Source organism: Leucoraja erinacea, chromosome 13 (genome assembly GCF_028641065.1).
Source record: "Leucoraja erinacea ecotype New England chromosome 13, Leri_hhj_1, whole genome shotgun sequence".
Lineage (NCBI taxonomy): Eukaryota > Metazoa > Chordata > Chondrichthyes > Rajiformes > Rajidae > Leucoraja > Leucoraja erinaceus.
The window spans coordinates 50,103,018-50,117,936 of NC_073389.1; the positions used below are offsets into that span (position 1 = coordinate 50,103,018).

Sequence of the window (14,919 nt, forward strand, 5' to 3'; positions counted from 1 at the left end):
TTCAGCAATTGTAGCATAATATTGTCAACGTCCGTGGTGTCTGCCATCGGTGTTTAGTTTAGATTAGAAACACAGCACAGAAACAGGCCGATCATCGCCATTGATTCCACACCGACCAGCGATCACCCTGCATGGGCAGCACCTGGGTGTCTGGCGCTGTAAGGCAGCAACTCTGCCTCTGCGTTGCCATGCAGCCCAGTTAATTCCCCAGTTATTTCATCCATTGTGAAGAATCATAAGACCATGAAAGATAGGAACAAAATTAGGCCATTTGGCGCTTCGAGTCTGCTCCACCATTTGATCCTTATATAGGATTCAAATAACACATGTGTTATACAGCAGGCTCTCCATCACTCTTATCCAAATTCTTTCCCATGTCTATCAAATCACCGACTACTGACTTAGTACACAAAATTTGTAACAAACTTTTTCAGCCTGTTATGCCCGATCCTTTATATTAGTAACAAACCTTTGCAGTCATGGTATTGGGGGTAGAGCGCTGACATGGAGAGAAAATTGGTTGGCAGACAGGGAACAAGCCCAGGTGCTCAGCCCTTACAAGGGGGCGGCATAGTGGTGCTGCGGTAGAGTTGCTGCCTTACAGTGCCAGAGACCTGGCTTCAATCCTGACTATGGGTGCTGTCTGTGTGGAGCTTGCATGTTCTCCCTGTGCCTACCTGGGTTTTTACTGGGTGCTCTGGTTTCCTCCCACATTCCAAAGACGTGCAATGTTGTAGGTTAATTGGCCGTTATAAATTGCCCTTAGTGTGTAGGATTCGAAACTGGGAGAACATGGAACTCGTGTATAGGAGCAGGGAGGTTCTACTGCAGTTGTACAGGGTCTTGGTGAGACCACACCTGGAGTATTGCGTACAGTTTTGGTCTCCAAATCTGAGGAAGGACATTATTGCCATAGAGGGAGTGCAGAGAAGGTTCACCAGGCTGATTCCTGGGATGTCAGGACTGTCTTATGAAGAAAGACTGGATAGACTTGGTTTATACTCTCTAGAATTTAGGAGATTGAGAGGGGATTTTATAGAAACCTACAAAATTGTTAAGGGGTTGGACAGGCTAGATGCAGGAAGATTGTTCCCGATGTTGAGGAAGTCCAGGACAAGGGGTCACAGCTTAAGGATAAGGGGGAAATCCTTCAAAAAAACCGAGATGAGGAGAACTTTTTTTTCACACAGAGAGTGGTGAATCTCTGGAACTCTCTGCCACAGAGGGTAGTTGAGGCCAGTTCATTGGCTATATTTAAGAGGGAGTTAGATGTGGCCCTTGTGGCCAAGGGGATCAGAGGGTATGGAGAGAAGGCAGGTACGGGATACTGAGTTGGATGATCAGCCATGATCATATTGAATGGTGGTGCAGGCTCGAAGGGCCGAATGGCCTACTCCTGCACCTAATTTCTAGTTTCTATGTGTAGTGTGATCGATGATCGGCATGGCCTCGGTGGGCCAAAGGGCCAATTTCCATGCTGTTTCTCTGAACTGGTTAGCACACGACAAAAACGTTTCACTGTACCTCGGTACACGTGACAATAAACGAACCTGTTAACCAGTGAATGTTGAAAACAGTCACTATTGTCTACACTGTATCAAATAACACTCAGTGAGGTGGAGAGTAGTGTTGGAGAAGGGCAGGTGTGTATCAGGTGTGATCGCAAACAGCAAACAGCAAACAAAAACCAATTTATTCAGAAAACTATTCCAAGGGCAAATGAAACAGAAAGGACATCTCTCAAAAAATGCAGAACAATTGCTCAAGAAAACAGTTCCATCTAAACATTGACATCAGATCAACCACAGTCACTTCCAGCTATATTAGGCGCCACGGTTAATTGTTGGTGGAATTCTACAATAGCCTGAGTGCGACTTTAAAATGTTGTCGTCACCATAGGCAGCCTAAAGGGCCTGTCCCACTTTTACGATCTAATCCACCACCTTTTTTACTCGTGGACATTTTTCATCAGGCTAGAAAAACGCCCCGACCTACTTGATGCCACGAGTACCTACGACTAGCATCACGGCCTGCTACGACCCACCCGAGACCACCTACAACCTCCTACGACCTCGTGAAGACCATGCTGCGAGTATGTCAAGGGCAAACTCGGCTGAGGTTGTGAATTAGGTCGTGAAAATGGGACAGTCCCTTTAAGGAAAAGCAGTTTCCATTGACGGGGAGGTCAAGGTCATCAGGTCATAAGGTCATAAGAGATAGGAGTACAATTTGGCCATTTGGCCCATCAAGTCTACTCCGCCATTTAATCATGGCTGATCTATCTCTCCTGCCTAACCCCATTCCCCATAGCCTCTGACATGTGTACTAATCAAACATGGAAGCATTCAAATATATGGCAATTGGAGAGAAGAGGAAAATTATTTTTAACAAGAGTTTGTTAAAAAAGGCTTTTGTTGCGTGCTAACCAGTCAGCGGAAACACAACACATGATTAAAATCGAGCTATCGGCAGTGTACAGATGCACCGTAAATCTATTATCTTACCACAACTAGAGAGCAGTCCTGAACTCCAATCTACTGTACATCACTGGTGATCTTTGATTGAACTTCAATTCAGTTCAGTTTAGGATACTGTCACGTGTACTGAGGTACGTTGAAAAGCGTTTGTTGCGTGCTATCCAGTCAGCAGAATGACAATACGCGATTACAGTCGAACCATTATGCCCCTGTCCCACTTAGGAAACCTGAATGGAAACCTCTGGAGACTTTGCGCCCCACCCAAGGTTTCCGTGCGGTTCCCGGAGGTTTTCGTCAGTCTCCCCTACCTGCTTCCACTACCTGCAACCTCCGGCAACCTCCGGGAACCGCACGGAAACCTTGGGTGGGGCGCAAAGTCTCCAGAGGTTTCCGTTCAGGTTTCCTAAGTGGGACGGGGGCGTAACACTCTAAAGATACAAGATAAGAGATTAACGTTTAGTGCAAGGTTAAGCAGGCAAAGTCCAATCAAGGATAGTCCTAGGGTCACCAATGAGGTAGATAGTAGTTCAGGACTGCTCTCTTGGTGTGGTAGGATGATTCAGTTGCCTGATAACAGCTGGGAAGAAACTGTCCCTGAATCTGGAGATGTTTGTGTACTGGCTTAACCTTGCTCTAAACGTTATTCCCTTATCATGTGTCTATATACACGATCGTAATCATGTATTTTCTTTCAGCTTACTGGTTAGCATGCAACAAAAGCTGTTCACTGTACCATGTGAAAATAAACTAAACTGAACTAAAGGGAGTAATGTCAATGTTGTTTAGTGCCAGATAAAGTCCGATTAAATATAGTCCAAGGGGTTCCAACAAGGTAGATGGTTGCTCAGGACTGCTTGTAGGAATGGTGAGCTTTTTTTAAAGGGATCTGTATCAATATTGAAGGGGTGCAGGAAAATAATAGGAAAGAAGAACTAATTTGTGAGGTGTTTCAGAGAGCTGGCATTGGCACAATAAGAGCTACCATTTGACACCTAGGTCTTTGGGAGGCTGGTCTCATCTCCGGTTAGTCATGGTCCATGGCATTGACTGTACAGCACTGGGTTAGATGCCAGCAGGCTTGAAGCTATACTTGGGAGAAGTCAGGAGAATGAAGTTGCGAGGGGAAGATAGATCAGCCAGGATTGAAAGGAGGAGTGTTCAAGAAGGAGCTGCAGATGCTGGAGAATCGAAGGTAGACAAAATTGCTGGCGAAACTCAGCGGGTGCGGCAGCATCTATGGAGCGAAGGAAATAGGCAACGTTTCGGGACGAAACGTTGCCTATTTCCTTCGCTCCATAGATGCTGCCGCACCCGCTGAGTTTCTCCAGCAATTTTGTTTACCTTTGAAAGGAGTAGACTCAATGGGCTGAACGGCCTAGTTCCGCTCCTATGACATGAACTTATTTAAGTCACATATACGAGTGATTTATACATGGCTCTAGATGTCACTTGTATAAATCACATACAGAGTGGCTATATACAAGTCACTTATTTATGGTGACTATATGTAATGTATAAGCATTGAACAAGGAGGAAAGAGGGTCTGTGAGTTACACAGGACTCCGCCGATTCTTGGGATTTATTTTTGTCTGCTCTTACACTCACGGCATTGATTTCTTCCACGTGGTCTCGGCCAGATGTCGATCGCGACAAGTCTAACAACGCTGGAAACCTTTGAAGACTCGGTCCTTAGCCATGCATCCAGGACATGCTAAGGACACTTGGTTTTCCAATTAGGCACCCCAATTGGACAGGCTGTCAATGGAAGGAGAAGATAATTGTTGATGGGCATTGACTACCTGCCATTGAGCATCACCGACTTCAGATACCGCACTTAATGTGGGTCGGTAAAAATAGCCACGCTCAAAACCGTCAAAACTCCACCGATTTTTGTCTTCACCTCCTGAAAAGACGTCTGTAAATTGGATATGGTCTCAGAATTATTGATCCAGAAGTACAAAGGACATTGCATTGAAAAGTGGTCGGGAGTGGGGGGTGGGAAACTTCAAAACTCTTGGATGCTATTCCTCAACTTTTTCTTCCTGCTGAGCCATCTTAAAGTTGCAGATGATAAAATATCATGTTTTAACATCTCCAAGTCAAATATTCTGGCGCTAGACACAAAATGCCGGAGTAACTCAGCGGGACAGGCAGCATCTCTGGAGAGGAGGAATGGGTGAGGTTTCGCAGTCGAGACCCTTCAGCAGACTGAGAGCCGGGGAGAGGGAGGCAGAGAGATATGGAAGATATCTTCTTCTTATCGAGTCCACATCGCAAAATTAGCAAGTGTCCAGCCAGGGCTGAACGCGCTTCTCGGCATCTCCATACAATGGCGTCTTGTGCTTCTTGTGCGTGGTGGTGGTAAGATTGTTGGCAACAGGGCCGCAATGTGAACGCTTTTACCTTGACCCCATGGAAGGGTTGAGTGCGGAAACACAGGTCAAAGGATCGACGATCAAGGAAAATGGAGAATGGTGCATCGTTAGCTGAGGTGAAGGTGACAGCGGTGCAGACAATCAATAATATTTAATCACCACGCCAATGAAACTAGTCGGAGAACTAGGATGGGAGGAGGGATGGTGAGAGAGGGAAAGCAAGGGTTTTCCTATTCTGTTGACGTGTACATTTCTTGTTGTTAGTTTCGTTTATCATTATTGTCACGTGTCCTGAGGTACAGTGAAAAGCTTTCGCTTGCCTGCTAACCAGTCAAAAGACAATACAAGAATTCAAACAAGCCATCCACAGTGCACAGGTTAAAGATAAAGCTAGAACATTCAGTGCAAGATAGAAGCATAGAAACATAGAAAATAGGTGCAGGAGTAGGCCATTCGGCCCTTTGAGCCTGCACCACCATTCAATATGATCATGGCTGATCATCCAACTCAGTATCCCATACCTGCCTTCTCTCCATACCCTCTGATCCCCTTAGCCACAAGGGCCACATCTAACTCCCTCTTAAATATAGCCAATGAACTGGCCTTGACTACCCTCTGTGGCAGAGAGTTCCAGAGATTCACCACTCTCTGTGTGAAAAAAGTTCTTCTCATCTCGGTTTTAAAGGATTTCCCCCTTATCCTTAAGCTGTGACCCCTTGTCCTGGACTTCCCCAACATCGGGAGCAATCTTCCTGCATCTAGCTTGTCCAACCCCTTAAGAATTTTGTAAGTTTCTATAAGATACCCTCTCAATCTCCTAAAGATAAAACATTGAAGTCCGATTATAGATTAAGGATAGTTCAGAGGGGTCTCCAATGAGGTAGATGAGTGGTCAGGACCGCACTCCAGGTGATGAGAGGACTACTGTTCAGTTTCCTGATAACAGCTGGGAAGAAAGCGTTCCTGAATCTGGTGTTACTTATTTTCGGCCAGGATGGTTATTTGCCAACGAGTCTACTAGACACAGGGGGTGGAGTTCTGAGTTGGATTGGGCCATGATCAGTGCGAGACGCCATCTTGGTAAAGGAATTGAGTCTGGCACGACTTGAACTTGGCAGATCGAGTGCACTTGGTGTATCGTGACCGACCAATTTCGGTTACCACACCAGAAGGTGATGAATACACTGAGAGAGTGCGGAGAAGATTCATCACAATGTTGACTGGATTGGGGGGCTTCAGTTGTGGAGATAAATTACATTGGCTGGGCTTGCTTTCCCTGGAGGCTGAGAGGAGACCTGCGATTACGAGAACCATATAGATAGGGAAGATAACCAAAATCCTTATCTTCTTGGTAGGGGTATCAAAAACAAGATTTAACATAGAAACATAGAAAATAGGCGCAGGACTAGGCCATCCGGCCCTTTGAGCCAGCATCGCCATTCAGTATGATCATTGCTGATCAACAAAAATCAGTACCCTTTTCCTGCTTTCTCCCCACATTCCTTGATTCCGTTAGCCCTAAGAGCTATATCAAACTCTCTTGAATACATAAATGGCAATCTCGACCCGAAACGTTGCCTATTTCCTTCACTCCAAAGATGCTGCCTCACCCGCTGAGTTTCTCCAGCATTTATCTCTACCTTTGATTTTCCAGCATTTGCAGTTCCTTCTTAAACATAGGAAGTTTAAATTATGTTTTGATGGTATGTTTTTTTTGGCGTAAAGAGTGGTTGATATCTGGAACCCACTTCCAGAAACATGTACAAGCTGGAGAGGGTACGGAGACGATTTACGTGGATGTTGCCAGGACTAGAGGGGTCAGAGTTATAGGGAGAGGTTGAGCAGGCTGGGACTCTATTGCTTGGAGCGCAGGAGGATGAGGTGTGATCTTATAGGGGTGTACAAGATCATGAGAGGAATAGATCGGGTTGTCTCTTGCCCAGAGTAGGTGAATCGTGGACCAGAGGACATAGGTTTAAGGTGAAGGGGAAAAGATTTAATAGGAATTTGAGGGGTAACTTTTTCTACACAAAGGGTGGTGGGTGTATGGAACAAGCTGCCAGAGGAGGTAGTTGATCCTAATGTTTAAGAAACAATTGGACAGGTACATGAATAGGGCAGGTTTGGAGGGATATGGGCCAAATGCTGGCAGGGTGGGTCCAGTGTATCTGGGACATGTTGGCCTGTGTGGGCAAGTTGGGCCGAAGGGCCTGTTTCCATGCTCTATCAACGCCGATGCAATTAGAGGGACCTGGTGGGGCCGCCTAGAATGAAGGGGGAGCTGGCCAGGCATGGGTGGGGGTTGGAGGGGGGGTGTGTATGGGGGGAGGGGGATCGGAGAGACCTGTAGCCACACGTGGCGGCAGGCAGTAGATAGGGCTGCTCGATGAACTTTTGTAACTCGGTGGATGCCAAAACGTGGCGACACTTGTGCACTGCCTTGGTGATTGATGTCCGCTGCATGATATTACCGGGTTGATATCATCATCATCATACCATTTGACTGTATCTCCACACTCTTCCATGCTATTGTGCAGAATTATATATTTCAGGGGACATGCTCCTGCCGGGACATGCTGGTGGATAACACTTACCCGGCCCGTGTAGCTACAAGTGGGTTCGAGACTCTGATGCAGAAACAGTCCCTGAATCTGGAGGTATGCCTTTCTAATGCATTTATACCACTTCATTTAAATCCTTTCCTGGCTTCTTTACTGTCACTGTTACCCCCCCCCCCCCCCCCCCCCCCCCCCTCCATCCCCCAGTACATCAAGCCCAGGGAAAGGTTCAGGTGATACTTATGTGGACTCCAGATTCAGGGACAGTTTCTTCCCAGCTGTCAACTTATCAGGCAACTGAACCATCCCATGAACCACTAGAGAGTGGTCCTGAGCTACCATCTACCTCATGGGTGACCCTGGTACTATCTTTAATCGGACCTTACTGGACTTTATCTTGCACCAAATGTTATTTCGTGTATCCTGCATCTGTACGCTCCAGCCGGCTTGATTGTAAGCCTTTCCGCCGACTGGATAGTACGGAACAAAAAATCTATTCACTGTACTTCGGTACGTGTGCCAATAAACTAAACTAAACTAAACTAAACTAAATTTAATTATAATCATGATTGTAAATTTGATTGTAAACCAACCTAAATTAAACTTGCTATCACGTGTAGTCTTTCCGCTGACTGGCTCGCATGGAACAAAAACAGGCACAAAATGCTGGAGTAACTCAGCGGGACAGGCAGCATCTCGAGGGAGAAGGAATGGGTGACGTTTTGGGCCGAGACCTTTCTTACGTCTGAAGAAGTCTCGACTCGAAACGCCGCCCATTCCTCCTCTCCAGTAGATGCTGCCCCTTTTTTCGCTGAGGTACTCCAGCATTTTGTGTCTATTTTTGCTTTAAACGGCAGTTCCTTCCTAAGCATTTCACTGTACCTCACCACTATATTTAAGAGGGAGTTAGATGTGGCCCTTGTGGCTAAAGGGATCAGGGGGGTACGGAGAGAAGGCAGGAACGGGATACTGAGTTGGATGATCAGCCATGATCATATTGAATGGCGGTGCAGGCTCGAAGGGCCGAATGGCCTACTCCTGCAGCTATTTTCTATGTGTCTATGTAAGCCAGCATCTGTAGTTCTGTCCTTACACACGGTTGACAAGGCTTTTGTTGTGATCCGCTCACAGGGTGCGTGACTTGCCGTTGGGCCTCCGCGATGTTTTGCCTCTGTAAGACCGCGAACATGAGCCGAGGCAGCAGCATGAGCCGGAGTAAGAGCCGGAGCAGGAGCCGTAGCAGGAGCAGAACCAGCCACCGGCGCCAACACAGGAGGCACAACTCCGGCAACAGCCCCATGGTCAGCGTGACTAGATTCCACACGGGGACGCGCAACGCTGCCACCAGCCCCATCATCAGCTTCAGCCGGAGATTCAAGACCAAGCGCAACACCGGCACCAGCCCCTTCGCCAGCCCGGCCGTCAGCTCCAGGGGCTGCTCTGCCGGGTGCCAACCCGCCGCCGGCAGCCTCAGCTCCTCCAGCAGCAGCTCCTCCAGCAGCTCCACCCTCAACCACGGCCGCGACGCCGGAGGCCGGCGAGCCAAGCCCGTGGGCAAGAGAAAGGTCAGCAGAGAGAAAGCCGAACGGGCCAGCTCGACCTCCACCACCACTTCCAGCAGCTCCGCCATCACCACGGCCAGCAACAGCAGCGGCGGCGACAAGAAGGCTGCAGCCCGCGGCCACAAAGCCACGAGCAAGAGCAAGAGCAAGAGCCGGAGCCGGAGCAGGAGCAGGAGCAGGGCCCGCGACAGCAGCACCAAAGCCAGCAGAAGCCCCAGCCCTTCCACCAGCACCACCACCACCACCTCCTCTGGCAGCAACCCAGCGCCACCAGCCAAGCCCAGAGATGCGGACCCCCCCAGGGTCAAGGCCACCAAGTCCAGCACGGAATCCAGCGGGAGGGGCCGGAGCGAGGCAGTCAAGAACAACGCCAACTCCAACGGTGACCGCGGCAACAACAGCAGCAGCAGGAGAAGGAACAGCCAGACCAGCGCGGGCAAGGGCGCGTCCGATGTCAGGGGCCGGCCGAGCCGCAGCAAATCTCACACCGGCGTCAACCCCGCGGAGGGCGAGGACGAGGCCGAGGACATCGCCGACCTCAAGAGGACCAAGAGCAGCGACAGCAGAGGCAAGGGCAGCAAGACCAGCAAGACCAGCAAGTCCAGCAGCAGAGACAGCTCCTACAGGCAGGTGATGGTCACCCGCACCAGCAGCAAGATAGACATCAGCATCAGCCCCAGCGGCAGCGAGGACATCATCGGCAGTCCCAGCAGAAGCAAGTCCAGCTCCAAAAACGGCAGCGGCAGCCCCAGCAGAATCAAGTGGAGCTCCAAAAACAACTTCAGCCCCAGCAGAAGCAGTTCTTACGCCAACGCCAGCTCCAACAGAAGGAACCCCAACTCCAACACCTACGACGCCCCCAACAGGAGCAGGTCGGGCGTCCACCTTACCAGCCCCAGCAGGAGCAAGTCCGGCGCCTTCTCCAGAACCAGGCTGAGCAATAAAATCAACACCATCATCAACCCAAACCGCAGCAAGACCAACGTGAACAGAGACAGGAGCAGCGGCCCGAGGAAGCGGAACCCCAGCATCAGCTTCAACAAGATACTCACCAACATCGGCCTGAGCGAGACCATGAGTAGCGTCAGGAAGAGCGGGAGCTACATCAGCGGCCGCGTCTCCGGCAAGACCCACAAAGACGGCAGCCCCAGGAAGGCCAGCGGCAGCGTCAAAGGTGGGAGCCAAGCCGGCGCAGGAAGGTCCAAGGGCCATGCGGACCCCGTCCAGAAGAGCAGCAGCAGCACGCCGAGCGATGCCAGCAGCCGCAGTCGCACCAGCACGGGCTCCGGATCCAGCAAGGCCTCCGATAAGAGCTCCAGCAAGAACTCCAGCAAGAACTCCGGCCAGAACTCCGGCCAGAACTCCAGCAAGACCTCCGGCCAGACCTCCAGCAAAACCTCCGGCAAGACCTCCAGCAACCTCTCCAGCAAGAACTCCAGCCGCAACCCAACCAACACCAGCACCGCCACCACCACCACCACCACCAAGACCAACTCGGACACCAGCAAAAGCACCGGCAGGAGCAGCGCCAGGGACGGGCACAGCGACGACAGAGGCCAGCGTGGCAAGCGGAGGGAGCAGACCAGCGGCAGAAGCATGCTGTCTCCTGGAGGTCATTCCCACGCCGACGTTTATTACTGATAAGCTCTCCCCCCGCCCCCGCCATGTCTTAAGGTATGGGATGGAGGACCCTTATACTGAGGTGATCCTGCTCTCTGCTGCTGGGCCTGGTGGGCAGGTTTCAACACTGCTTGCCCAAGTCGCCACTGTCTTCAACTCTTCCATCTCTTCTTGAGGGCCATTCACGGGACCTTACATCCAGCTGTCCAGATGTGCTTGCCTTTTAGGCGTGGTGCCAAGTCCATGCATGGCATGCTCCACCACACCATGTCTGCTTAAAGCCAACGGGTGCCTGGGTTGTCCATTGGGCAATGTTGGCGTGAAGGTGTCCTTACGTCAGCCGGGATATTTTGCTAACTGGTGGGATCCTAGCAATATCTTTACCCGGGGGAAGGTGGGAGACCTCTGGAAACCCGCCTTGATGTTCTCCACTCATCTCGCCCATTCACCAGCCAGCAGCAACCAGAGAAGCAATGTCTTTCCAAGCCATGGTCAGGCATGAGTTTGGGAAATAACTCCACCCCTTGTCATTGGCAGGAGATGTCTTGTGCTCAGGAGAAGCTTGGATGAATAAAGGCAATGCGTTCTACAGACAGCACACGGGGTAGCCACGGTGAACCAATGACTTCAGCAATGACTGGACGTGCACCCATTGAGGAGACATCTATGCCCTGGGTGTGATGGGGCGGAAATGCAGATGCTGCTTTATCCCAAAGGAAGACACAAGGTGCTGGAGTAACTCGGCGGGTTGGGCAGCAACTCTGGAGAAAGCGGATGGGTGACGTTTTGAGTCGGGATGCTAAGGAGAGGCCAACACCAACACCAACAGCAGCCCAGGAAGGGCCAACAGCCTCCCCAGTAGAAACAAGAACAGTGTCAAGAAGCAGTCCCAGTAGAAATATGACCACTGGCCAACAGCATCTCCAGTAGAACCCCAGACCAATACCAACAGCATCTCCAATGGGAACAAGACTAAAACCATCACAGCCCCTGTAGAACCCTGACCAATATCAACAGCAGCTCCAGTAGAAACAAGACCAACACCAACAGCATCTCAAGTGGAAATAAGACCAAATACCAACATCAGGCCCAGCAGAAGCAACACCACCAACTGGAATCAAGACTTCAAAAACAAATTGAAAAAGGGACCCGACCCCGAAACATCACCCATCCTTTTTCTCCAGAGGTGCTGCCTGACCCGCTGAGTTACTCCAGCACTCTGTGTCTATCTTTGTCCTGGGTGTCGTTCAACCTCTTGAGCGTTGCTGGGTCTCCCCCTCTTCCAGCCTCTTGTCATGAGGTCTTGTCACGACGGAAATGCTGGCGGGCGTTGGGTTAGCGAATGCCGCTCACACCTAGAAGGCGCATTGATTACATGATGATGGTGTGCTTCAGAACCTTGGACATGGGCGGAGGTGCCCTTCATACACACACACATACACACGAGATCTCCGTCTCCAGTTAGCATGCCCGCTGTCGCTGTCGCTGCCTGAACTTGCAAAGAACATGGGAATTCTACGGACAGTTGATACCTGCCCGAAGGTTTTAGACAGGAAGGAGTTGCTGGGAGATGAGGTGCTCCATTAAGATGCATCGGCATTGAAAGAAGCTGCTACTGTGAGAATAACGGGGTCCCTTAAAACGGGGCTGCATCCCTGGCCGATACTGCTACTGCTCCCCATCAGACTAGCCAGACGTTGGGAGAGTGGGCAAAGAGTCAACTAGGGAGGGGGGTGGTGGAGGATGGCAGATACTGCTTCTACAATGGGGGGGTGGGGGTGGGGTGGGGGTGGGGGGGGGGGGGGGGGCAGGGAAGGTCACTGTTTGAAGGGGGGTTTGGGGGTGGTGGGGGGGGGGGGGGGGGGGGGGTTCTACTTGCATCTCTTTCACTGTGCATGTACATTGGAGTCAATTCACCCCCGACTTTATGTCGCAAGTGAAGAGGCCGCTGGTTAGCTGAGGCACCACGCAAGACAATAAGCCACGTTGGAATGAAATAATATTTATGCGCGTCAAAAAAAATAAAATGGAAACATATCAAAAATGACACCGTGGCCGAGATGAATGATTGAAGTTTAATGTTGACAGTTTAGCTTAGAGGTACAGCATGGAAGCAGGCCCTTCAGCCCATTGAAACCACGCCGCCCATCCATCGCCGTTCACACTAGTTCTATGTTATCCCATTTTATCATCCGTTCCCTACACGAGGCGGGGGGGGGGGGGGGGGGGGGGGGCGCAACTTACCTGCAGGGGGGCAATTAACCTACAAACCCGCACGTCTTTGGGGATGTGGGAGGAAACTGGAGCACCCCGAGGGAACATACGTGGTCACGGGGAGAACGTGCGGACTCCACACTGACAGCAACCCCTCCCCCCCATGGCTGGGATGGAACGTGGGTCTCTGGAACTGTGAGGCAGCAGCTCCGCCACTGTCCCGCTTGTCCAGTGAAAGTCCAAGTCTTTATTCTTCGTCCAGTCGGCACTTGGACAGCTGATGGGATCCGGTAGAGGTGGGGGCAGGTTGCACGGGTAACGTCTCCAGATATCTCTCTCCAGGTAGACTCACCTCCAGAGCTCTCAGGACCCGTGTGGTCGTGATTGAAGCAGTGGGCCACGGTTATGTCGAAGCGTCCAGATCAGAACACATCATATGGAAGCCAACTTGGTTATAGCACAATTTCAATGAGAAATGAGAGAACTATTTTAAAGTTAATTCAGAAATTGACATTAATTGTCACATACGCATGCGTGGCTTCCTTATAAAGGGTACCCATTGATCAACCAGACGTCATAGTCATACAACATGGAAACAGACCCTTCGGCCCAGCTTGTGCACATCGGCCAACATGTAAGTAAGTAAGTTTATTGGCCAAATATTCACATACAAGGAATTTGCCTTGGTGCTCTGCCCATAAGTAACAACATGACAGACAGTGTTAGTTACGAACGACTCAGAAAATACTAAACATTAATAATAATAAAATATTAATGATAAAACGCCATTGATCAAGCATGTGAACCAACAAAATACCAGATCAAAGGGAGGCTACAGATTTTTGGCTGTTGAGTAGAGCAACTACTCGTGGATAAAAACTGTTTTTATATATGGCTGTGGCAGCTTTGACAGTCCAGAGGGAAGTGATTCAAAGAGTTTGTGGCCAGGGTGAGAGGGGTCAGAGATGATCTTGCCCGCTCACTTCCTGGCCCTTGCAGTGTACAGATCATCAATGGGCGGAAGATTGCAGCCAATAACCTTCTCAGCTGATCAGAGATTCGCTGCAGCCTCCGGATGTCGTGCTTGGTGGCTGAGCCAAACCAGACCATGATGGAGAAGGTGAGGACAGACTCTACGATGACCGTATAGAATTGGACCATCATTGCCTGTGGCAGATTGTGCTTCCTCAGCTGCCGCAGGAAGTACATCCTCTGTTGTGCCTTTTTGACTGTGGAGTCGATGGTGGCCCCCCATTTAAGGTCCTTGGAGATGATGGTTCCCAGGAACTTAAAAGACTCCACAGATGTGACTGTGGTGTTGTTTGATGGTGAGTGAGTGAGGTAAAGGGGGGAGGGGGGGGGGGGGGGGGGGGGGGGGGGTTCTCCTAAAGTCTACAATCAGTTCCACTGTCTTAAGAGCATTGAGCTCTAGGTTGTTGCGTTGGCACCAGGACGCCAGCTGTGACACTTCCTGTCTGTAGGCAGATTCCTCCCTATCCTGGATCAGCACCCACCTGCCTGCATTTGGCCCATATCCCTCTAAACCTGTTCGATCCATGTGCCTAAATGCTTCTTAAATATTGCGGTACCTCCTCTGGCATCTCGTTCCATAGACCCACAAATCTTTATGTGGAAAAAGTGACCCCTCAGATTCTTATTAAATCTTTCCCCCTTCACCGTAAACTTATGTCCTCTGGTTCTCGTTTCCACCACTCCCTTGGCAAAGGACTCCATGCGTGAGAAGCTCAAGCTGAAAATGAATCTGTCTCTGGAAAAACAACAGTCTCGGAAAAAAATGGTTTCCGTGTAACCTCCCTGACACCATGGTTCCTGGAGACAGTTTCACCAGGAATGCCTTTGAAATTGACAAGCAATAATTTCTATTGACAACGATACTCTATTAAACAACGTAAAATGCAACGTTGTAATACTTCTAGCTTGCAGTAACAAAACTAAGCTTAGAATTGTTAAAAATACATTGACTTTTGATAATCCGACATGAAAAATAACTTTTATCACGACTTTGAAACCCTAACCCTTTTTTTCCACGACACAGCGGTTTTAATAAAGCAATCTATCACGCAATGTTTAGGAACACAGTATCATAGGAATG

At 49.8% G+C, this 14,919-nt stretch overlaps 1 protein-coding gene across 1 annotated transcript; it reads left to right on the forward strand.

Moving 5' to 3' along the window:
* Positions 1-8,583: 8,583 nt before the first annotated feature.
* On the forward strand, positions 8,584-12,318 carry LOC129703040 (uncharacterized). The gene has a single exon (XM_055645223.1). The coding sequence runs from the start codon at positions 8,598-8,600 to the stop codon at positions 10,611-10,613; it is 2,016 nt and encodes a 671-aa protein (XP_055501198.1). The 5' UTR covers positions 8,584-8,597; the 3' UTR covers positions 10,614-12,318.
* The last annotated feature ends 2,601 nt before the right edge of the window (positions 12,319-14,919 follow it).